This window comes from Lemur catta, chromosome 1 (genome assembly GCF_020740605.2).
Source record: "Lemur catta isolate mLemCat1 chromosome 1, mLemCat1.pri, whole genome shotgun sequence".
Lineage (NCBI taxonomy): Eukaryota > Metazoa > Chordata > Mammalia > Primates > Lemuridae > Lemur > Lemur catta.
In genome coordinates, this window is record NC_059128.1 from 2,163,442 (window position 1) to 2,188,460 (window position 25,019).

Genomic DNA, 25,019 nt, shown 5'->3' on the forward strand with positions numbered 1-25,019 from the left:
ATTGTAGTAACGTATGGGTTTTTATAAGGGCTCTTCTGCTATCTGAGCAGACCCGAACCTCAGGACCTAGGCCAGGTTCATAAAAGAGGTGAATTCATAGAGTGGGAAGGCATTGAAGTTTTTCATTTAATTTCTTTTCTTTTTTTTTTTTTTTTTGAGACAGAGTCTCACTTTGTTGCCCGGGCTAGAGTGAGTGCTGTGGCATCAGCCTAGCTCACAGCAACCTCAAACTCCTGGGCTTAAGCGATCCTACTGCCTCAGCCTCCCGAGTAGCTGGGACTACAGGCATGCGCCACCATGCCCAGCTAATTTTTTCTATATCTATTTTTTAGTTGTCCAGATAATTTTTATTTCTATTTTTAGTAGAGACGGGGTCTCGCTCAGGCTGGTCTCGAACTCCTGACCTCGAGCGATCCACCCACCTCGGCCTCCCAGAGTGCTAGGATTACAGGCGTGAGCCACTGCGCCCGGCCTAATTTCTTTAAGTAGGAAATTTTTTGCCTGAATCCATTGTGGGCTGTGAGTACATCTATCTTTGGATTTCATAAGGAATATCTACTAATTTGTTCTTTTATATTCATGCCTATAATGTTTTGTTTTTCAAAGGTATGTGTATATGATATGTATGAAGTTGGTTCTCTCATTATAAAAAAATAGTTTGACCTTACGTTCCTATCTGATAACTTTTGGATAAAGATGATTTTCTATAGTTTCATCAAGGTGAAGAACTTGAATGTTTGGGGTTTTTTAAGTGCTCATAAATCTTAGCACTGTTTTGTTCCTGAACTATTCAAGTAGAAACTTAAGCTTTGGGGTCAGACATTCTTGGATTAGACTGTCATGTGTGGCACTTCTTAGTCATGTGACCTTGGGCAGTCCAATCTGTCTGCCACAACAGGATCATCCTGGCACCCAGCTCCTAACGCCTTTTAGGAGGAAAAAAAAAAAAAGGCGGGGGTTTGTCTTCAAACATAATAAGCATTAAATTAGTGGCTATTTTTATTGTTAATAAATGGTAAACATCCTTTGATGTTAAGTATCCTGTTATAAATTTCATTCTGATTTTAAGTATCTAAAATATGCAATACTAGTGGAATTAAAAAAAAAATTTATAGCTCTGTATGTACCTTACTTTGAACAAGTAAATAATTTTCATAAGCATAAAAGATGAACAAGGCATTTATTGTGAAAACTTATTTTAAAGCTTTTATGTTTTACTTTTTAAAGTTGATAATCAAACTTAGCTCTTTTTTAAAAAATAAGGTTTATGTGGAGATTGGTAAATTTATGTTTAGTCTTCATTTTGATAATGATTTCTAGATCCCAGTTAAAGTTGTTATTGAGCAGTGCTAACACTGAACTTTTTCTTCCGTGGAACTCAACTAATTAGGTGAAACTTCATCTACCATATCACTCTGCTGTAACAACTGTGGTCTGTCTTGTTTCATTAGGACATCTTATCATGGTTCATGTCATTAGTGCCTGAATTTAGATTCCACAGGCCTAAGGGACTTCTATTTAAGTATTTTCCCTTTGTAAGTGACACAGATAATCTCTAGGCACTGGCACTTTTGTTTTCCGTACTTCACTTTTGCTTAATTTTCTAAAGATGAGAAACATTTTGAGAACAGTAACTCAGCATTATGAGCAAAATTCACAGTAGCATTATGGTTTTCAAGAGCTGGCTCAAATCTGAAAGAGAAAATGGACAGTCATTTCTAACAAGATAAGGGTGCAATTGGATTTGTAAATTGTGTCCTGATTTTTTATCCTTGGATGAGTAATATTTACTATGGTGTATTTTACGCATGATCATATAAAAGTATTCTTCATGAACATTGTTTTGCTAATTATCTTTGCATTCTTAAGCCCCAGTTGCTCCTGGCACAAGGATTAATACTGAACTTTTGGTATTTACAGACAAGAAAAAATAGGATTTGTACGACTATAAATGTTTATTGCCCAAGAAAAGGAAAAATATATGCAAGGAAATAATATTTTATTTAAAGTTGCTTCCATTGAGAAAAATATTTTGCTCTTTATATAGGTTGAATAATTGCCATAGGTAGATGGTTTTTTAAAAATAACAGCTTTGTGGATACATAATTCATAAACCATAAAATTCACCCTTTGAAAGTACACGATTCAGTGGTTTTTAGTATATTCACAGAGTTGTGGAGCTATCACCACTATCTCATTTTAGAATATTTTCATCACTCCAGAAAGAAACTGTGCCCATTTTCATTCACTCCCTCTCTCTTCCCCCCAGCTCCTGGCAACCACTAATCCATTAATACTTTGTTTCTGTGCATTTGCCTGTTCATATAGGTGGCATCATGTAATACATGACCTTTCGCGTGGTGTAATGTTTCCAGGGTTCATCCATGTTATAGCTTTTGCTTCATTGTTTTTTATGGCCAAGTAATATTCCCTTGCATGGGTATACCACATCTTGTTTAGCCGTTTATCAATTTGGGTCGTTCCTACTTTTTGGCTATTATAAATAATGCTGCTATAAACACTTGTGTACAACTTTTTATATAAACATATGTTTTTAATTCTTTTCGATGTATAACTAGTAGATAGGCATGTTTTAAAAATATGTAGGAAAATATTTTCTTGAATTTTACAGTGCATTATGTAGAAGGAGGAACTCTTATTCTAAGAATTGTTGGTATACCTAATTTAAATTTTTGAAAGGTTTTAAGAAAAATTGACTAGACCATTTATATTTAGTCAAATAATCTTTATAGTTTATTAATTAGGGAGGAAAAGCCATGATTCTTTGCTCTGGTTCCATGATTAGTAAAAGGTGAAAGATTTGTTCCTTCTGAAGAGAGCATACCTCTGTATAATGATTAGAAGAAAAAAGTTCTCACTTGGCATTTTATAGTTTTAAATATAAATACTAGATAAAACTTGGCTAATTGGAAAGTTATTAAATCATAAGGCACTATATTATAATTAGGGAGGTATTTATTAGAAGTTTTGCTGCCTTTTTTATTTTGAAGCAGTTTAGAGTAGTGGTTCTGAGCATAGGCTTTGGGGTCAGTCAGACCAGGGTTAAATGCTGGCTGTGGTATTTATTAGCTCAGTGACCTTGGACCAGTTGTTTAACCTTTCTGACCCTCTTTTCCCTAATCTGTAAAATGAAGAATAGTACCTATCTTACAGAGATGGCATGAGAATTGAGAATGTGTAAAGTGTATATCATGTGTCTAATAATAAACACTGATAAATGGTACAGGGTATGTTTTTTTTCCCTAGTGCAGTGGATTTTCATTTAGTTTTATGGAAGTCCTGGTGGGTTTCATGAGTGGCGTCTTTCAAACCTTTTGGACCATGTCCCACGCTAAGAAACACCTTTTTCTTCTTCCTGATCATTTTCTACACAAACAAAACAAAAACGATCCGGAAAAAGAAACACCTTTTACAAGGTGACCCAGTTCTTACACACACATATGCCCACACACCTGTCTATTACATATATGAAGTCAAACTGTCAGGAGAAAACACTCACCATGTGCAGTGTACTGTTTTGGTTTTTTACAGCAGTTTTAGATATGCAGAAAGTACAGAGTCCCACATACAGTTCACCGCCCCCCCCCAGCCCATTACAGTTCCTCCTATTATTAACATCTTGCATTAGTATGGTATATTTGTTATAGTCGATGGACCATTACTGATAGGTTTTTGTTGACTAAAGTCCATAGTTTACATGAAGGTTTACACTTTGTGTTGTACAATTTTGTGGGTTTGAGCAAATGTATAATGATGTGTATATACCATGCTAGTATCACACAGGATAGTTTCACTGCCCTAAAAATCCTCTGTGCTCCAGGCCGGGCGTGGTGGCTCACGCCTGTAATCCTAGCACTCTGGGAGGCCGAGGCGGGTGGATCGTTTGAGCTCAGGAGTTCGAGACCAGCCTGAGCAAGAGCGAGACCTCGTCTCTACTAAAAAAAAAAAAATAGAAAGAAATTATATGGACAGGTAAAATATATATATAGAAAAATTAGCCGGGCATGGTGGCGCATGCCTGTAGTCCCAGCTACTCGGGAGACTGAGGCAGGAGGATCACTTGAGCCCAGGAGTTTGAGGTTGCTGTGAGCTAGGCTGATGCCACGGCACTCTAGCCCGGGCAAAAGAGTGAGACTCTGTCTCAAAAAAAAAAAAAATCCTCTGTGCTCCACCTGTTCAGCTCTCCTTCCCTTCCTTGCCCATGGCAGCCACTGATCCTTTACTGTCTCCATTGTTTTGCTTTTCCAGAATTTCTCTATATAGTATACATAGCATACTGTACATAGCATACAGTGTGTAGCCTTTTCAGACTAGTTTCTTTCAGTTACTTATTACTAACTGCATTTAAGGGTCTTCTATGTCTTTACGTGGCTTGATAGCTCATTTTTTAATTGCTGAATAATATCCCATTGTCTGGATGTGCCACAGTTTGTTTATTCATCTACTGAAGGACATCTTGATACGTCCAAGTTTTAGCAATTGTGAACAAAGCTGCCATAAACATTCATGTGCAAGTTTTTGTCTGGACATAAGTTTTCAACTCCTTTGGGTAAATACCAGGGAGCTCGATTGCTGGATCATATGGTAACATATGTCTGGTTTTGTAAGAAACTGCCAAACTGTCTTCCAAAGTGGCTGTACCATTTTACATCCCCACCAGCAAGTTCCTTTTGCTCCACATCGTCACCAGTATTTGGTATTGTCAGTATTTTGGATTCTGGCCATTGTAATAGGTGTGTAGTAGTATCTCATTTTAATCTGAAGTTCCCTGATGACCAAAGGTATTGAATATCTTTCCATGTGCTTATTTGCCATCTGTATGTCATCTTTGGTCAAGTGTCTGTTCAGATCATTTGTTCATTTGAAAAATTGGGATTTTTTCCTTATTACTGAGTTTTAAGAGTTCTTGGTATATTTAGGATACAAGTCCTTTATGAAATATATATTTTGGAAATATTTTCTCCCTGTCTGTGGCTTGTCTTTTCATTCTCTTAATACTGTTTTATATTGTTCTGCTCCATACCATTAAAAACAAAACTTGTCCTGAGGCACTAATGGATTTCACAACCCACTAGTAGGTCATAGCCTGTGGTTTGAAAGTCAGCATTTATTCTGTTTCCATAATGTTCACATGAACAACATCAGTAAAGCAATCATCATTTCAGGCAGTGATTTCCAACATTGATGGACAGTGGTGTCAGAATTGATACTGCCCTTTATTCTAGAGTATTCTCTAAGTTTCAGTAGGTAGATTAAATCTGGGCAGCTTTATCACCTCTGTACCCTGTAGTCATGACACATGTAGGCATTATGGAAAGCTTCATGAATTTTACATTTCTACAGGTTCCCTCAAAATGCATATGCTTTTAAGTACTAAAGGGTCTAAGTAAATAAAGAGAAGTTAAGGTGTCTATTTCGTATTCCCAGGAGTAATGTATAAGCAGATTTCACCAGTTCTAATTGCTGAGGGGAATTTTTATATGATAGAATATATTTTTTAAAAATGTTAAATTATTAAAGCAAGTAAAACAGTGATAAACTGAACCGATGTGGTTATTGAAAATCTAATTTAATGGCTATTTAATAACTTTGAGTAGATGCTACTCAAATATTTAAATATATCTGTGCACTCAAGAGGGTTATATATGTATCTCTCCAGTCTTACACTTCTCATTTATTTAGAAACAATTTTTCATTGCTCTCCTAAGATCAATTCTATTTCTTTTCCAAAATAATGCAAATTCTAGTTATGGAAATTGAACTTTATATGATCTAACTAAACTATACCTTTATTTTCTTTGGAATTAATTCTTTTTCCTCAAAATTTGCAGCAGGGGGAAAACTTACCCCATTACCCTGCAGTGCCACCTTGTGGAAAGAGGGAAGATTTTAGCAAAGGACATTTGTTGAAATCTGCCAAATACCACATGTGTGTGTTCAAGGATCCTGGCTTTCACACTAACAATTTTTCAGTATTATTTTTCTTCTATCTGATGTGGACTTAGTGATTAGAGGGGTAAAGTGTTGGCTGTATTTTTCTATAGAGACCTTGAAGATAAGACAGGCAAGCACCTACCTGCCATGATTCAAAAAACCTACTGTAAAAAGGCATTTTATATATAATTGGGGGAGTTATTGAGTGCCTCCTATGTGCCTGGCACTGCTTCAGGCATTACTGATACAGCAGTGAACTAACCAAATGTCTTGCTCTCAGGGAGCTCCTGTTCTAGTGGCAGGAGACAGAGCATAAACAAATAAATACATCATGTACATCAGGTGAGTGTTAAACAGAAAAATAAAGCAGGATAGGAGGGCAGACAGTGATAGAACAGGGCTATTTTAGATAGATTGGTTAGCGAAATCAAACAAACTATGAGATGCCTTAGTAGGCAAAAGGGTAAGGAATAAGGAACAAAAAAAGACTTTGAAGAACTGAGGGAATCAGGGCACTCCACTGGTCAGTAGTGAACTGTAGGAATAGCACTTAAGGGGAGGTAGTAAAAAAAATTTTACTAATTTGAAATTTTGATTTATGAAATGATTTTGGAAAATATATTATTAGATCTTGAAAAACATAGGCTGTGAAGTCATACTGGAAAATATTTACCATTACAACTGTAAAATAAGTCCATAAATAATAAAGATATATTCTAGTCATTTCTGGTAAAACTGTTACAGCATTAGTTTTGGACTTGTTTGATTGGGATCCAAGAATTAACTATTTTATTCCAAATTCTATAGATTCCAGGCTATTTAGTATGTAGAAGCTCCTAGTTTTTTATAAATCCTTTTTATGATTATCAAACAGAGATTACTGTTGTTTAATTTCTCTTTTTAGAAAAATTTTCTTATGGAAATTTGTTTATGGAAGAGGGATAATGCTTAATTTATCTTTATTTTTTAGAGATGGGGTCTCCTTATGTTGCCCAGGCTTGTTTTTTGTTTTTGTTTTTGTTTTTTTTGAGACAGAGAGTATCACTCTGTTGCCCGGGCTAGAGTGCTGTGTCATCAGCCTAGCTCACAGCAGCCTCAAACTCCTGAGCTCAAGCGATCCTCCTGCCTTCACCTCCCAGAATGCTAGGATTACAGGTGTGCCCGGCTGGTCTTAAACTCCTGGCCTCAAGTGATCTCCCGTCTCAGCCTCCCAGCTAGCTGGGACTATCGGTGTGCGCCACTAAAGCCAGCTAATGCTTATTTATTGAACAGACCAGATGTATTTTACTTCGATTATATGAATATATATTTTCTCAATTCTAGGGTATGGTAGGGGTTCTGTGGTTTGTGTGTCATTTCTGGAGTCGACCAGATTTTAGTGTGCTGTCATGTGTCAGGTACTGACTACACAATGGGAAATTAAAGATTCAATAATGAATTAATTGGAAGAGCATAGAGTCTAGTGAGAGGAGGGAGATGTGGTAATGCTCATTGAAGTGATGTAATAAAGATATGTGTGAAGAGTTCCTGGATCACAAAGGAAGGAGCATGTAGCCTCCCTGGTGAGAGGAGGTGATAAAGGGCAGTTTTGCAGAGATGGTAGCTATGAGCTGGGTTTTGAAGGGTTAATAGGAATTTACAGGCAAACAGGAAGAGTACTTGAGGAGAGGGACAGCTGCCTGAGAGAACAGCATTGGAGCTGAGGGAGTGAGGTTCAGTGCTTGAAGGGAGTAGGACCTGGAAGGCTAGAAGTTTGTAGTTTATGCTGTTTCTTGGAGTGTATTCTGTGGCAGTCCAGGCCCCATGAGATTCTCTGGCGGGGAAAGAAGTTAGAGATTCACATGGACTTTACAACATTAGACTCTAAGAAATGCTCGGTAATGAAACCTGTTTCCTGTTTATATACCAGAGAGATGTTTTGGAAATCACTACTGTTAGGCAGTGGGGAGCTCCTGAATATTTTAAGCAAGGGAAGGACTTCACTTGATTTATGTTTAGAAAATGAAATGGCAGCGGTGGAGGGGTAGGTTGGAGTGAGGGGAGATTAGTGGCAAGGAAACTAGTTCAGAACTGTTATCACTTTTGGTTACATATAACATGACCATCAACATAAAGATGTTTAATATCAAAATGTAGGAATTCAGGGCACTTCTAAGAAAAAAAATTTTAACAATGAACTAAAATTATACTTAATTGACAGCAGAGATTTTTTTTTTTTTTTTTGAGACAGAGTGTCGCTTTGTTGCCCGGGCTAGAGTGAGTGCCGTGGCATCAGCCTAGCTCACAGCAACCTCAGACTCCTGGGCTTAAGCGATCCTACTGCCTCAGCCTCCCGAGTAGCTGGGACTACAGGCATGCGCCACCACACCCGGCTGATTTTTTCTATATATATTTTTAGTTGTCCAGATAATTTCTTTCTATTTTTAGTAGAGACAGGGTCTCGCTCAGGCTGGTCTCGAACTCCTGACCTCGAGCAATCCACCCGCCTCGGCCTCCCAGAGTGCTGGGATTACAGGCGTGAGCCACCGCGCCCTGCCTGACAGCAGAGATTTTAAGTGAGAGGAGAGTTTTGGGACAAATGCAGGTTTTGTTTCTGACCTTTAATCAAAGATTAAACAAATATTTTAATACTTTGTGATTAGAGAAAATCTTTGGTTTAAATTGTACTTCAGCAGTATTATTTTTTTAATCCTTTCCAATATGATGTCATAAGATCTTAGATCAAAGTGTTGAGATTTTTTGAGATTTTTTTTTCTTAGAAAATAAGGCCAAATAATTTTAACTTTTAATATTTTTCAAATACCTTATAATGTATTTTTATGTTTAAGGGTCATTTGTTTTTCTTTTATTGTGATATATTAACTCATTTCCTTGGCCAATTTCTTTTAATGAATTGGATTTTTGGTTTGTTATTTTTTAGGAGCTCTTTACATATTAAGGAGATTAACCATTTATTTTTAATATGAATTGTGAATATTTTTGCCCAGTCTATCTTTTTATTTTGTAAGAGATTCTTATATTTAATGTCCTTGAATGTATCAGTCTTTTTTTTAAAAAATACTGTCTGGTTTAGTTAGAAAAGGCTTCTGTACTCCAAATTTATAAAAAGGAATTTATTCAGGTTTTATTCTAGACTTTTTATAGTTTTTATGATTTATATCTAAATATTGATCTATGAGGAACTTACACTATGTGTGTACAATGTACAGTATGAATCCAGTTTTTTTCAGATGGGTATTTTAATTGTTCAAACATCATTCATTGTGTATAGTCTTCCCCTGTTTGATTTTGAGATACCTCCCTCATAATGTATATTTTCTATATGTAATTGGGTCTATTTCTGGGACATGAATTTGTCCCATTGATCTGGCTTTGTAATTATCTGGTAGTGCTTGGTTCTTTTCTAATACTCTTCTCCTTTGGAATTTGCCTGACTTGTCTTACTTTTTTATTTTCTACATGAACTTTAGAATCGGCTTATCTATTTGTGGAAACTAATCCTGTAGGCATTTCAGGGGGGAGAGTTTGGAGGGATCACTTTAAATCTACAGGATTAATCTCTTTATGATAAGGATCTAACATACAGCTTTAATCTTTTCTCTTACAGATGATATTAACCGTTTTTTTGAGCAACAATGAGCAGATTTTAACAGAAGTTCCTATTACACCGGAAACAACCTGTCGAGATGTTGTAGAATTTTGCAAAGAACCTGGAGAAGGCAGCTGCCATTTAGCCGAAGTGTGGAGGGGAAATGGTATGTATTAGGTTCTGTAAAGATTACTAAGTACATTCAATTTAATGTTTATTAAATAGGACATATTGCTTTTGGTTCTTAGTTATCTGTGGTAATATGGAATTGAGTAATTAAAATAAAAGCAATTATATTACATGGGGGTAGGATTTTACAAAATGGAGGTACTTGTAAAAAAGTCATGTGATTTGACTCTGACTGTAGCTGTTTGAGATAAGCAGGTAAGGTAGATCGGCTTGTGTGTGAGGCCTTTCTTCCTGTTCCTAGCCAGTGTGTAGTATTGGTCGTTTGTCCTGTGAGATCTTACAGTGTTTTGTCTAGTACATGTTGAGTTGGTTTTCTTCCTCTTCTTTTCCCTTCTGATAACTTCATGAAGGCAGAAGCATTATTGTGTTCCCCTGTGTATAAAACCCTATAAATAGCAGATCCTTCATAAGTCTTTGTTCATTAAATTGAGAAGAGTAAAATACTGGCTCTTACATTGAAGGAATTTGTCAGCTAGCTGGGCAGAGATCAGAGGCAATATTACTGAATATAGAAAATTCTGCAAAATAATTTGGAGTCTAAAGAAGGGATTGGATTTAGATAGGATGGGATATACTAAGTTAGAGAGGCAATGTGAATGAGGGAAAAGAGAAGAAAACGAACATAGTATGGTAGTAGGACCGCTAAGGGGCTGTCTTGAGAGAACATAGGGAGCTAACAGAGCCTAAAGGCCCACGCAAGGCCTTCAGCACCAGTAGGGGGTGTAGCCTTTACTTGGCATGCAGAAAGGAGCTTGTGTAGATTTTTAAATAAGGAATGGCATTCTGAAAATAATGCGTAGAGGAAATCCATCTAGCAACTGCGTGGTATGTATGGGTCTGTGATGGATAGGAAAATAAGGATCCATGGGATTATGTTGCGTTTGGGGTAAAAATGAGATTAGTATCCAGATGGAAGTGTTTAAAGGCCCTTAGATATAATCAAGTCTTAAAGTTTTTTTAACAGCCTCATTGAGATATAATTCACATCCCATACAGTTCACTCATTTAACTTGTGAGATTCTGTGGTTTTAGCGTACTCACAGAGTTATGCCACCATCACCACAAGCAATTCTAAAACATTTTTGTCACCCCAAAAAGAAACCCTGTACCCAGTGACTCCTCATTTCCCTTCACCCTCTTCCCCCATTTCTAGGTAACTACTAATCTTTCTGTCTCTATAGATTTGTCTATTGTGGACATTTCATTTAAATGGAATCATGAAATATGTAGTCCTTTTCAACTGGCTTCTTTCACTTAGTGTAATGTTTTCAAGGTTCATCCGTGTGGAAGCACGCATCAGTAATTCATTCCTTTTGTGGCCAAATAACATTTCATTGTATGGATGTACCACACTAGCCATTCATCAGCTGGTGAACATTTGAGTTGTTTTTACCTTTTGGCTATTACGAATGCTGCTGCTGTGAACTTTCATGTACAAGTTTTTATGTGAACATGTGTTTTCATATCTTTTAGGTATAAACCCAAGAATTTCTGGGTCATACAATAAATCTGTGTTTAACCTTTTGAAGAACTGCCAACCTGTTTTCTGAAGCAGTTGCTCCATTTTACATTCCCAGCAGCAGCATATGAGGGTTCCAGTTTCTCCACATTCTCTTCAAGACTATATTGTCTATCTAATTTTAGCCATCTAGTCAATACGAAGGGATATCTCATTATGGTTTTTATTTGTATTTCTCTGATGACTGATGATGTTGAGCATCTTTTCATGTGCTTATTGGCCATTTATATATCTTTTTTAGCAAAATGTCTATTCAGATTCTTTTGCCCATTTTTAAAATGACTTATTTTTCCTTTTATTATTGAGGTGTAAAAGTTCTTTATATATTCTGGATATAGCTGCCTTACCAGATATATGACTTGCAAATATTTTCTTCCAAAGTCTTCTTTTAATATTATCCTTAGAATTCAGAAAAAAGACTTTTAAGGATACATTGAGAGAGACTTGACTTTGATAAATGTTGGACTGTTACTCAACTAGAAGGGAAAGGACAGGTCTCACTTCTCAGCCTGATGACAGCTACAGGAAGGGGGCAGTTAAGTAATTGATGCTTTTTAGGAGACCAGTTTTAGAGCCTGATCCTTCATTCTGTCATTGTTTTTCTTCTCTAGCCTCTAAGCACTTTTGCCCTTTGTTAGTTGTTGTCACTTCTGACTTCCTTTTCTGCCTCCCCCTTCTCCTTTACTTAGCTTGGAAGGTAGTAAAATTTTTGCACAAGTATTGTAGCCCTTGGCTGGGCGAGGTGGCTCTCTTCTGTAATCCTTGCACTCTGGGAGGTGGAGGCAAGAGGATTGCATGAGGTCATGAGTTCCAGACCAGCCTGAGCACCATACCAAGACCCCCATAAAAAAATTAGCTGGGCATGGTGGTGCATGTCTGTAGTCCCAGCTACTTGGGAGGCTGAAGCTAGAGGATCGATCGAGCCCAGGAGTTTGAGGTTGCAGCAAGCTATGATGGTGCCACTGAACTCTAGCCCTGGTGACAGAGCGAGAATCTGTCTCAAAAAAAAAAAAGGAAAAGTATTGTAGCCCTAAGTGATCCAAGGCCATTTGAGATTGAGAATGCTCATCTCCCTGACTGAGTCCTTTGGTTGGTACCAGCCTTGTCTCCAAGCTCATCTCAATTCATAACCCTTGGTTTTACCTCATCAAGGATGAGGACTACCACCCCAGAGCACAGAGGGTCACAGCGTACTGTATTTGCCATGGCTTTGAACGTGTTCTTTCCGTGTGTAGATCAGTTCGTAGGAGCTTGCCTAACTTTTATTCATTCTCTGCCTCTCATTCCTTCCTCGAATCTCAAAGGGTGTTAAGTGTCCCTCCCCTGTGCCCTAATGCTGTCGTATTTATCAAAACATAATATAGTAGTTTTCATCTCTATCTGGTTGAGCTATAATAAAATTCCTGTATGCAGGAACTTGTCTGTTTGTTCATCGTATCCCCAGTGCCCAGCCATGCTCGTAATAGGCCCTTAGTAAATGCCTAAATCAGTAAGTAAAACAGGCAGCAAAACTGGATCTAGGAAGAAGAGGAGAGATCTTCTAGTGCCGCGGTGTCCCCACACCCTGGGCTGCAGACCGGCACTGGGCTGCGCAGCAGGAGGTGCGTGGTGGGCAAGTGAGCGACGCTTCATCTGTATTTACAGCCGCTCTCCGTTGCTCACGCCACCGCCTGAGCTCCGCCTCCTGTCAAGATCAGCATCAGCATTAGATTCTCATAGGAGCACGAACCCTGCCGTAAACTTCCCATGCGAGCGATCTAGGTTGTGCGCTCCTTGTGAGAATCTAATGCCTGATGATTTGAGGTGGAGCTGAGGCGGTGATGCTAGTACTGGGGAGCGGCTGCAAATACAGATTATCATTAGCAGAGAGGTTTGAGTGCACAGAGACCAAATAAATCAGTTGCTTGCAGACTCATATCAAAACCCTATCAGTGAGTGGCAAGTGAAAATTAAGCTGCATCTGGTGGCAGGCTTTAAGTCAGAATCCAACACTTAATTTAATCCGTATGTGGCCGGTCCGTTATTTCATCTGCCACTTCTGTCCACACCTCTTTCTCGCACTGCGCACTTGTCTCAGTCACAGTTTTGGTAAGCCCACAAGCTAACCCTAGCAAAAATGAATAAAAAACCAAATGTCACTGGAGAGCTTTTTTGAAAAGGGGTAAAGACCCAATGATGAGACAGCAGAAGACTCTGACTGCCAACAAAATGAAAGCTGCATTTAAAAAAAAAAAAATACCAAGAGTCCTGCTTAAATTATGGGTTCATTGCAACAGGTGATTCACATTCTCCAAGCCCACTTTGTATAATATGCGGTGACTAGATATCCCATGAAGCCATGAAACCTTCAAAACTGTGTCATCACATGGAGACCAAACACCCTGCATTAAAAGATAAGCCTTGGGAGTTTTTCAGAAGTAAAAACATGAACACGAGGAACAGAAGCAATATTTGAAGGCCACCACTTCATCAAACGTGTCTGCACTGAGAGCATCATTCTTAGCGGCTAACCGCATTGCTAAAGCTGAGAAGCCCTTTACTATTGGTGGAGGTGATCCTGCCCGCTGCTAAGACCATTTGCCATGAACTTTTAGGAGAGGCTGCAGTTCAAAAGGTGGCACATGTTCCTCTTTCAGCTAGCACCATAATTAGATGAGTTGATGAAACAGCAGAGGATACTGAGGCACGATTGTTAGAGAGGATTAATGAGTCACCTTGGTATGCAGTCCAGGTTGACGAGTCTACTGATGATGACAACAAGCAACAATGCTTGTTTTTGTGGGATATATTTTTCAGGAGGACATTCATGAGGATATGTGCACTTGTGTTGCCAACCAACACCACGGCTGCAAAACTGTTCAAGTCTTTGAATGATGACATGTCAGGAAAACTGAATTGGTCATTTTGTGTGGGTATGGGCAGGACAGAGGGGCTGCCATGACTGGATTTCTTTCTGGTTTCACTACGTGGGTGAAGGAGGGCACTTCTGAATGTGAGTTTACACACTGTGTCATCCATGGAGAAATGCTGGCTAGCCGAAAAATGTCACCTGAACTAAACAACATTTTGGAGGATGTGATTAAAATTCTTTGTTAAAGTGCCCTTAACTCATAGCTCTGTGAAGAGATGGATGCAGAGCACATGTGTCTTCTCTTATACACAGACGTGAGATGGCTTTATAGAGGTAGATCACTGGCTAGAGTTTTTGAATTACAAGAGCCACTCCAGAGATTTCTTTTTAGAAAAAACAGTTACCACTGGCAGCACATTTCAGTGACACAGAATGGGTCACAAAACTTTTGCTTACCTGCTCAACAAACTTAATATGTTACTTCAGGGGCGAATGACAACTGTGTTCAATTTGGCAGATAAAGTGGCTACATTCAAAACCAGACTGGAATTATGGGGGCGATGAGTGAACACTGGGATTTTTGACATGTTTCAAACATTAGCAGAGATTTTAAAAGAGACTGAGCCAGGGCCTTCTTTCTCCCAGCTGGTGCCTGATCACCGGTCTCAGCTTTCAAAGGAGTTTGAACATTACTTTCCAACCACAAAAGACCCCTGAACTTGAAAGGAATGTATCTGCGACCCATTTATAAATAAGCCAGGGGAATCTACTTTGTCCTTGCTAGAAGAGGATCAACTTCTTTTTTTTTTTTTTTTTTTTGAGACAGAGTCTCGCTCTGTTGCCCGGGCTAGAGTGCCATGGTGTCAGCCTAGCTCACAGCAACCTCAAACTCCTGGGCTCAAGCAATCCTCCTGCTTCAGCCTCCCGAATAGCTGGGACTACAGGCATGCACCACCATGCCCGGCTCATTTTTGTATATATGTTTTTAGCTGTCCATATGATTTCTTTCTATTTTTAGTAGAGACGGGGTCTGGCTCTTGCTCAGGCTGGTCTGGAACTCCTGAGCTCAAACAATCCACCCGTCTCGGCCTCTCAGAGTGCTGGGATTACAGGCGTGAGCAAGTATTACTTTTGAGACTTAAAATAGGGAATGAAGTTTACTCCTTAATGTTCAACTTGTGCTTGATTTTTGCTCTATAGATTCTTAGTCCTGAGTTGAACTTGAGCTAAGCACACACAGATCTCAGTTGTAGCTAGATGAGACCATGTCTGTCCTTGCCCTTGGTGTTTGTTAAATGAGACAAAGCTTGCCTACGCAGGTAAGAAAATGAAAACATCAGCACCACAACGTGCATTGCATTTTCACGCATGGCAGGATTTTCTTATGGAAATCGAGACTTGTCTAGGAGTAGAGCAGTCGGTCTCACACACCTTGAATGTGTGATCAGATTGCAGCTCACAGAGTTTGTTCTCTTGTCACAACATCAAGTTCTCAGACTGAGCAGATTTAGAGAAGTCTCACCCAGTCATAAACTTGGCCTGACAGGAGGAAAGTATGCTCTGGTCTGTTCTGTGGTGTTCCTTTCTGGAAGACTGGGGACTTGCTGATGTCCTTCCTCACTTTCACATGTAAGCAGCAGAGGGAACATTTCAAGAATTTCTTTTTATTTCTTTAAATTGAAATAAAATTCATTTAACATAAAAAAATCACCGTTTTAAAGTGTACAATTTAGTGATTTTTAGTACAGTCACAATGTTGTACAACCATCATCAAAGTCTGTACCTCCCCAGTCCCACCCCCTAGCTCCTGTAACCCCTGTACTGCTTTCTGGCTCTGTGCCTTGGACTGTTCTAGGTACCTCATATAAGTGGAATAACACAATATGTGGCCTTTTATGTCTGGCTGTTTTCACTTAGCGTGTTTTCAAGGTTCATCCATATTGTAGCATGTATCTTTACTTCATTCTTTTTTATGGCGGAATAGTAAGTATTCCATTGTATGATACTCATCAATTGCTGGACATTTGGGTTGTGTCTTAGTCCATTCAGGTTGCTCTAACAAAATACCATAGACTGGGTAATTTATAAACAACAGAAATGTATTGCACACAGTTCTGGAGGCTGAGAAGTCCAAGATCAAGGTGCCAGAAGACTCATTGTCTGGTGAGGACTCTCTGCTTCATAGATAGCACCTTCTTGCTGTGTCCTCACATGGCAGAAGAGGTGAGTGAGCTCTGTCGGGCCCCTTTTATAAGGGCACTGATCCCATTTTTGAAGGCAGAGACCTCATGACCTAATCACTTCTCAAAGGCCCACCTCTAGTAACTATCACATTGAGGATTTAGGTTTCAACGTATGAATTTGGGATGGGGTGGGGTCACGAACTTTTAGACCATGGCAAGTTGTTTGCCATTTGGCTCCTACAAACAATGCTGCTATGAACATTCATGTACGAGTGTTTGTGTGGACATATGTTTTCATTTCTCTGGAATGTGGCATAGATCTAGAATTCTTCTCTTTATCTTACACTTTATCTTCAAAAATTGTCATGTTGGACTGCCAGACATGTTTGTAAAATACAAACAATAATAATATATAAAAAGAAAGACATACTTAATAACTGAGCAAGAGTTGTAAAATATATGAAAATTTCATAGTACAATTCACTTTTAACCTATGCAGTCCACCTTTGTTAATGTTAGCAATAGCAAAGAGCCAGGGGGTCAGCTCATGAGGTGTAAATATTCTCTCATGAGAATGAAAAATTCCCTCCAGTTTCCTATTGCAGGGGTAGAACTCTCTGTCCTTGCAGGATTTATGAGCTAAAAAGAACACCACCGAAATGTCCTGTAGGTGAGGATGCAAGAGGAAGTCATGGTGTGGGTTTGTGTGGATCTTTTTGTTTTTCTACCAAATATAGGTATAGTTTAAAGATAGTGAATGTGTAAGTTTCAAACCAATCTCAAAAATTAAGACTGGCAAAATAGGTGCATTAGATTTGTGCTTTAAAGCACCCCTTCTGCTCTAAGCCAATAAAGAGAAAAATATATAAAAATTAAGGCTGGGTGTGGTGGCTCACGCCTGTAATCCTAGCACTCTGGGAGGCCGAGGCAGGTGGATTGCTCGAGGTCAGGAGTTCGAGACCAGCCTGAGCAAGAGTGAGACCCCATCTCTACTAAAAAATAGAAAGAAATTATCTGGCCAACTAAAAATATATATAGAAAAAATTAGCTGGGCATGGTGGCGCATGCCTGTAGTCCCAGCTACTTGGGAGGCTGAGGCAGTAGGATCACTTAAGCCCAGGAGTTTGAGGTTGCTGTGAGCTAGGCTGACACCATGGCACTCACTCTAGCCCAGGCAACAGAGCAAGACTCTGTCTCAAAAAAAAAAAAAACAAAACAATTAAAAAGATATTCTCACATTAAAAAAAAAACAAAACAATAATGAAGACATACATCCCTGTGCACCTGCTGTGGAGTGAAAGTGCAAGGCAGCAAGCAGGACCAAAGCGTGGTCCTCCTGCCTCTGCTGGAAGCAGGCAGCGGGGCTGGGAGTTGGGGTCCCATGGAGCAGCAGGGCTGGAGGTGTGTTCCACCTGGGTCAAGCCAAGGCCAGGCTTATTACTTGATGCTGGGGTTGCTACTAGTGATGAAGATTAATGATTCAGTGCCTCTAAAGTGCCTTAGAACTGTGCTTCAAATGGGCAGGAGGGGGAAAAGGGAAACACAGAACATTTTATCAGTCCAAGAGAAATCAGAAAAGAGGAGGAAGAAAAAGAAAAAAAGGACTAAAAATTTAAAATAAGATGGGAGAACTAAATCCAAAAACATCCGTAACCACATCAGATTAGATTTACCTGTTAAGACAGAAGCACAGATTGGATAAAAAAATAAAATCCCGCTATATGCTGCTTACAAGAGACATACCAAATGTAATACCATGAAAAATGTTAAAAATGAAGAGAAAGGTTAAAAGACACCTTTTATAACAACATTAATATCAGGCAAAATAGAATTTAAGGCAAAAATATTAGGATAAAGATGGGCATAATAAAAAGAGTGATACATCAAGACATCAAGAAGCTTAAACAATCATGAGTAAATATACATCTAACAAGGTAGCCTGAAAGATATGAAAGTCAAATTGATAAAATTACAAGGAATAATTTGATAAATCCACGATCAAAATGGGAGGTTTATAAACATATCTATTAGAAATTGATCAAACAGGCAAAATAAAAATATGGAAGATTTGAACAGCACTATTAACAAAGTTTATTAAGTACAGTTGACCCTTGAACAACTAGGGTTTAGGAGCACTGACCCCCCTGTGCAGTTGAAAATTAACGTATCACTTTTGACTCCCCTGAAACTTAAGTACTGATAGCCTACTGTTGACCAGAAGCTACTGATAAGATGAACAGTCAATTAATACATATTTTTTATGTTTTATATATTATTGTGTACTGTATTCTTATAATAAAGCTAGAGAAAAGAATATTGTTAAGAAAATAAGAGAAAATATGTATTAAGTGGAAGTGGACTATCACAAAAGGTCTTCATCCTTGTCATCTTCATGTTGAATAAGCTGAGGAGGAGAAAGAGGAGGGGTTGGTCTTGCTGTCCCGCGTGGCAGAGGTGGAAGGAAATCTGCATATAGGTTGACCCATGCAGTTCAAATGTTTGTTGTTCAAGGATCAGGTGTATACAGTATACCAACCATAGTTATGTAACATGTTCACCTTAGGGAAATGTGGGTGAAGGATGTACAGGAACTCTTTGTACTAGCTTGGCAATTTCTGTAAATCTAAAAGTATTCCAAAATGTTATAGAACAATTATTTCTTTTTTTTTTTTTTTGAGACAGAGTGTCACTCTGTTGCCCGGGCTAGAGTGCCATGGCATAAGCCTAGCTCACAGCAACCTCAAACTCCCGGGCTTAAGCCATCCTACTGCCTCAGCCTCCCGAGTAGCTGGGACTACAGGCATGCGCCACCATGCCCAGCTAATTTTTTCTCTATATATTTTTAGTTGGCCAGATAATTTCTAATTTAGTAGAGATGGGGTCTCGCTCTTGCTCAGGCTGGTCTGGAACTCCTGAGCTCGAGCGATCCACCCGCCTCGGCCTCCCAGAGTGCTAGGATTACAGGCGTGAGCCACCGCGCCTGGCCCTCCCCAAATTTATTAATAAATAAATTACGATGGTTCCAAAGGACCGAGAAATAACAAGACAATTTTGAAACAAAGCCATGTGAAGGAAATTGACCTACCAGATAGCAAGACTTACTATAAAATGGTAGTAATTAAGACTGTGGTATTGGCACAGAACTGGGTGGGTAGCCAGTAGAAGAGACAGCTCAGAAAAATCCTACTCACATATGACATCCCAATACGTATCAGAGGTGGCATTTACTTGTCCGTGGGGAAAGGATAAACTGTTCAATGATTCTGGGACGATTATTATTCAAGTAGGAAACAATAAAATTCGATCTTTATGCCATATACAGAAATAAATTCCATAAAGGCAATGAAAAATAGTACCTTAACATTTATAGAGACAACATAAGAGAATATCTTTTTGACCTTAGAGTAGAGAAGGATTTATTATACAAAAAGCTCAAACTAAAATTGGAAAAGATTGATAACTGCTTGCATTTAAATTTTTAAAACTTCTGTACAAAAAAAATGATACCAACAAAATTAAAAGACAAGTGTATTTTCAGTCTGTGTAACCACCTCAGGATTAGTATCCAGAATATAAGAAACTCCTTCAAATACCCAGCAAAGAGGCAAACAATCCAGATTTTTTTATAAGGGGCAAAGTACTTGAGATAGCTCACAGAGAAGGAAAATGGAATGCACGATAAACATAAAAGTGGTCCTTTTAACTGTGTTAGTGCTCTTCTCAAGTAACTGTGAAGAGATATCGTGAGCTTTGGTTTTTAAAAAAATATTTTAAATACATTTATTCCTATAGGATTTAATTTCTGTTATTAACTGTGCTGGCAAACATTCACAGTAATGTTGCCTGAGTTACCAGGAAGTGCCCTGTCCAGTCTTTGTACATTTGATTGCCACATGTAACATGTCCAGGAATAACATGGCTTGATCAGTTATGTTTCTGTGAAGAATGACAGATAATATGCTGCTTTGTGATAAATATAAATAGAAGGGCATGTTTTCACTGTTTCCTACTTAACGTTGGAAAATTACTTTTATGGATACTTCTTATGTTTATATGTTGCTTAAATGATTTCTCATTCATATTCCTTCCTTTATTCATTAAAGTTAAAATTCATTACAGTTAAAAATAAAGTTCAAAATTCTTGGAATTCTAGTATTTAGATATATGTTTCCATGTGTACATTTATTAAAAGTTTTGAAAAAAATTTTTAACTTTTGGTTGGAGTCGTTTTGTTTTTAGAGTCAGTAAGATGTGGTCTTTTTCCTAGAGCGTCCCATACCCTTTGATCATATGATGTATGAACATCTGCAGAAGTGGGGGCCACGTAGGGAAGAAGTGAAATTTTTCCTTCGACATGAGGACTCGCCAACAGAGAGCAGTGAGCAAGGTAGATAAATGCTTTCTTCTTTATTTATTAATTTTTGCCATAAAAGTTAATTTAAGAGAAACAGGAATAAATACTCAAATTATTCACACTTTTCTCCCCCTTCACTCACAAGTAGCGAGTGGGAGAATCAGTATCTCATGTTTCTCTGGCTTCTGTTTTTGCAGTTGATGGTTGTGTTATACTCTTTAGGCACCAACTGTCGTTTCCCTCTTAGAACCTTTAGTTGGTCAGATAATGTATTCAGACATACAAAAGGACTTGCTGTTTAAAGGGATTGTTTTTGATAAATACCAGATGGGTCAAATATCTAGATTTTAAAAATATATAAAACCATGAAAGGATTAGAAAAAAGTTCTGAGAGATGTTCTTTTTATTTTTAGAGTGGACAAGGCCTTTCTAAGTGTAATACTAAACCATAAAAGACAAGACTGATAAATGAATTATTTAAAACAAAAACAAAAAGATTGCATGGCAATAACCATCCTAAGTAAAGTCAAAAGACAAATTACAAACTTGGAAACAGCATTTAAAACTCATAATGTAGAAGGCTAATTCCCTTTACATGATAAGGGAAATTAAAAATTGATAAGAAAAATAAAACAGTTAGCAGAGTAATGAGAACATAATACAGTTCACAGAAAAGGAAATGTTCGTGGCACTGGGATATATGAAAAGATGTTTAGCCTTGCTCCTCATAAAAAGTGCAGGGAAAACAACACAGATACTATGTTTGACCTGTTGTGTTGACAGAGATTCAAGCATTGAATAGCACAGTGTTGACAAGGATGTTGAGAAACAGGTGCTCTTCTGCGTTGCTGTGGGAGTCCCTTGGTAACTTCTGTAGAAGGCAATTTGGCAATAGCTATTAAACTCAAAAGCATAAAACCTTTTACCCAGTAAATTCACTACTGAGAATTTATCCCAAAGCTGCACCCGGACACATACGAAGTAATATGTACACAGCGTTACTGGTCGAGCATTGCTGGTAGGAACAACGTAAATGCCCACCAGGGAGTCGAGCTAAGTAAACGATGGTCCATCCACACGGCAGATGCTCCGTAGCCATAACTAGAGAAGAAACTGTGCCTTGACCCAGACCATGTCCTAGACAGGTTAAGTGAGTAAAGCATGGTGAAAAGAAGGTGCACTATGCAACACCTTCCGGGAAAAGTGACCAAAGAGTAATTAGGTGTGTATATATCTGCTTGTCTATGTATGTACAAAATATCTTTGGAAGGATATATAGGAAACTAGTGATGTTGTCAGCCTGAGGGTAGGGAAGAGTGGCTGAAGAACAGGGGAGAGAGGGTTGTTAGCTGTATACCTTTTTGTGCCTTTTGAAGTTTAAACCATGAGAATATATTAATTCTTTGAATTAAAATTTAAAGAAAAAAGGGAATCTTTTTTTCTGAACACACATATACACTATACAGTTAAGAGACCTTTAACTTGTTGTTTAACTGATTATGGATTACTTCTGGTATTTAAAAAAACTCCAAAGAAAAGGACTCCTTTTGTAAAAAGATTTCTTTATTGCAAATCACCGCCCTTTATTTGTATTTTATAGTAAAGGAAATTTTTGCCCCTCGAATGAGCTACTATCTGCTTTAAAAATCATCTTTCCCTAGCTGTAAATATCATTATAAGACTGTCTTTTAGAGTACACCATTACATTTGGGTTTTATTCCACTGGTCCTGGTCATCTGGAGCCTGGGCTTCAAGGATCTGGGCTCAACTCTTTGTCCACTTTTACCTTAGACAACGGCCCTTACGCTGGGAAAATCCCCCTGAGGAGGAGGATTAGACTGACTTTTAAGTGCTGTTCTAATCCTAAGGGTTTATTTTAACTCTGCCTAAGCTCTCCAAGTAACTATACCCTCCTTCACCTAGCTATACTTAAATGAAGGTCTTACCTTTTATTTTTGTTGATGTAACATGTATCCATAACCCTTAATTTCCTGGAGAGAGGGGTTATTTTTTTCTCACTTGATACAGTTTAGGAATGTTAGGGATCTGTAGAGACCCGTTTAGAGTCATAAGGAGGGTGACAGCACTGGCTATCAGGTTGACCCTTGTGTTGTGGCAACACAGGAGCACACGTGAGCCTGTGGCAGCTGTGTGATGCAGAGGAGATGCCATCGGAGCCCAGCACAGCACAGCACAGGGAAGAGTCCTGGACGAGATGGGGCTTGGAGTGGACTTTGAGGAAGAGTAGGGTTGGGAGGGGAGGATGCAGAGCTGCTGCATTCCAGGAGGGAAGTAGAATGTGAAGGACACTCCAAGGGGACTGAGTGGGGTGGGGGGTGATAGGAGACTCGGTCAGGATTGGAAGAACCAAATTCATCACACAATTTTCGTTACTGTTCAGAACTTTGAGCAGAGGCCCTGCTTCTCTATTCAACAGTCCCAACTTAGCTTTGATGGTGTTTGTAATGTGACTCTCTCTCTTCAATCTCACTGTCCCTTCTTTCTCTCTTCCAGCCAGCCACATTCTTTCTCTCTTTTGTGCCCCAACTCAGCACTCCATCCACCCTGCACCTGTAATGCTCTCCCCTCTGCCTCTTGTCCTCTGCCTGTGTCTCTCAGAGCTGAAGAAAAGGGTGGCATAGAGAACCACTCACATGGGCGCTCTACCCCCATTTTGCTTTCCTTTGCTCGCTGAACTTCTCCTTTCAGCTTATTTATATTCTAAGGAGCCAGAGTTTAGAGCCCAGGATTCATGTTTCTTGCTCAGGACAATGCAGTTGTCACCAGTTGATATTATTTAAAGGGAATTACATGAGTATTTATTGTATGTAGACTGTAAGACATAACAAGATGAAGTAAAAGACATCCCTCAACTGTAAGGGTAAGGGCTCTCTGTTTGGAAGCTGGAGGAGAGCATAAAGGGCAGTCCTTCAGTACCCCCCCCCCTTCCCCCCCCCCCCCAGAGACAGAGTCTCACTCTGTTGCCCGGGCTAGAGTGAGTGCCGTGACGTCAGCCTAGCTCACAGCAACCTCAAACTCCTGGGCTCAAGCGATCCTACTGCTTCAGCCTCCCGAGTCACTGGGACTACAGGCATGTGTCACCATGCCCGGCTAATTTTTTCTATATATTTTTAGTTGTCCAGCTAATTTCTTTCTATTTTTTTTTTAGTAGAGACGGGGTCTCGCTCTTGCTTAGGCTGGTCTTGAACTCCTGAGCTCAAACGATCCTCCCGCCTCAGCCTCCCAGAGTGCTAGATTACAGGCGTGAGCCACCGCGCCTGGCCCTGCAGTTCCCTTTTGCACTTAGGAAAACAGAAGCTCACAGCAGCAGAGAAACTCAGTGAAGATCATAAAACCAGCTAACTACAGAGCATGAACTGGAACCCGGCAGCTGGTGTGACAGAATTGGGAGCAAGACCACGTGGGTTCAGTCCTGGACCTGCTTGTTTACTTAGGGTGGGGCCTTGGCAGGTGACTTCACTTCCTTGTGCCTCAATTTCCTTGTCTGCAGGGTTTATTAACATTTTATTAAATGTACTTGGGAAGTGCTTAGAAGGGGTTTGGTGCATAGTAAGTGCTCACTAAATGTTAGTTTATTATTCATTATTTTCTGACTCTGAAATGCCAGATCATCGGACTTCTTCTTTACCATCAAAGATTAGGTGGCACTTGGTATAATTTTAACATCGTGTGTTTATACTATTCTAATTTCTGTTGTTCGGAAGAGATAGAAATTGAAGAATATTAAATTAACCTGAATACCTTACTCCTTAAAAATGCTAAGAATAACCAAGAGTTTAATGTACCCTGTGAACTGACAGATACCTTAGGTTTCATAATGCCTTTTGTATTATTGCCCCCTTAAGGAGCCTTTTTTGGACATTTTATTCTTACTTGTCCCCCATTCTCCCACCATCAGATATACTGCATATCTGTTTATAATATATCTTTGCTTAATACATGAAAAGAGTAATTTTTTTATCCCCCTAAGAACCAATTTTTATCCCTTTGGGGGCAACAGTGTCACCTCTTAGAGAATGCATGGTTTAAGATGAAGCAATGCTTACATAATATAATTTTTCTTCAATTTTTTCAACATAGTAGGAAAAGAATGGAAGAAGAAAATATTTTTCTTTTCTTTAAAAAAAAAAAAACATTAGGTTCACAACCCTTTGAAGTCATGCATGGTAGCAGAGTAAAGTGGGCTCTGAGGTGGGATGATTTCCAAACAGCATCAGGTAAGAGCCGGGGCAGGGGATGAGGCAAGGGCAGGTGCACAGCACTTCATGGACCTGAGTTTGCTTTACCTCAGTCGCCTGCTGCAGAGTTGTGCATCACACTCTATTTTGTTTAGAAACTATGACAGACACAGAGTGTAA

At 38.9% G+C, this 25,019-nt stretch overlaps 1 protein-coding gene across 6 annotated transcripts in view; it reads left to right on the plus strand.

Annotated features, from left to right (window-relative positions):
* Window positions 1-25,019, plus strand: part of PPP1R13B (protein phosphatase 1 regulatory subunit 13B) — an 83,614-nt gene that overhangs the window by 21,206 nt on the left and 37,389 nt on the right. For all 6 annotated transcript variants that reach the window (XM_045559860.1, XM_045559833.1, XM_045559869.1 and 3 more), the window contains exons 2-3: window positions 9,563-9,710; window positions 20,554-20,673. In XM_045559860.1, the coding sequence (XP_045415816.1) occupies window positions 9,563-9,710; window positions 20,554-20,673 (268 nt within the window). The remainder of the gene's footprint in view (window positions 1-9,562; window positions 9,711-20,553; window positions 20,674-25,019) is intronic.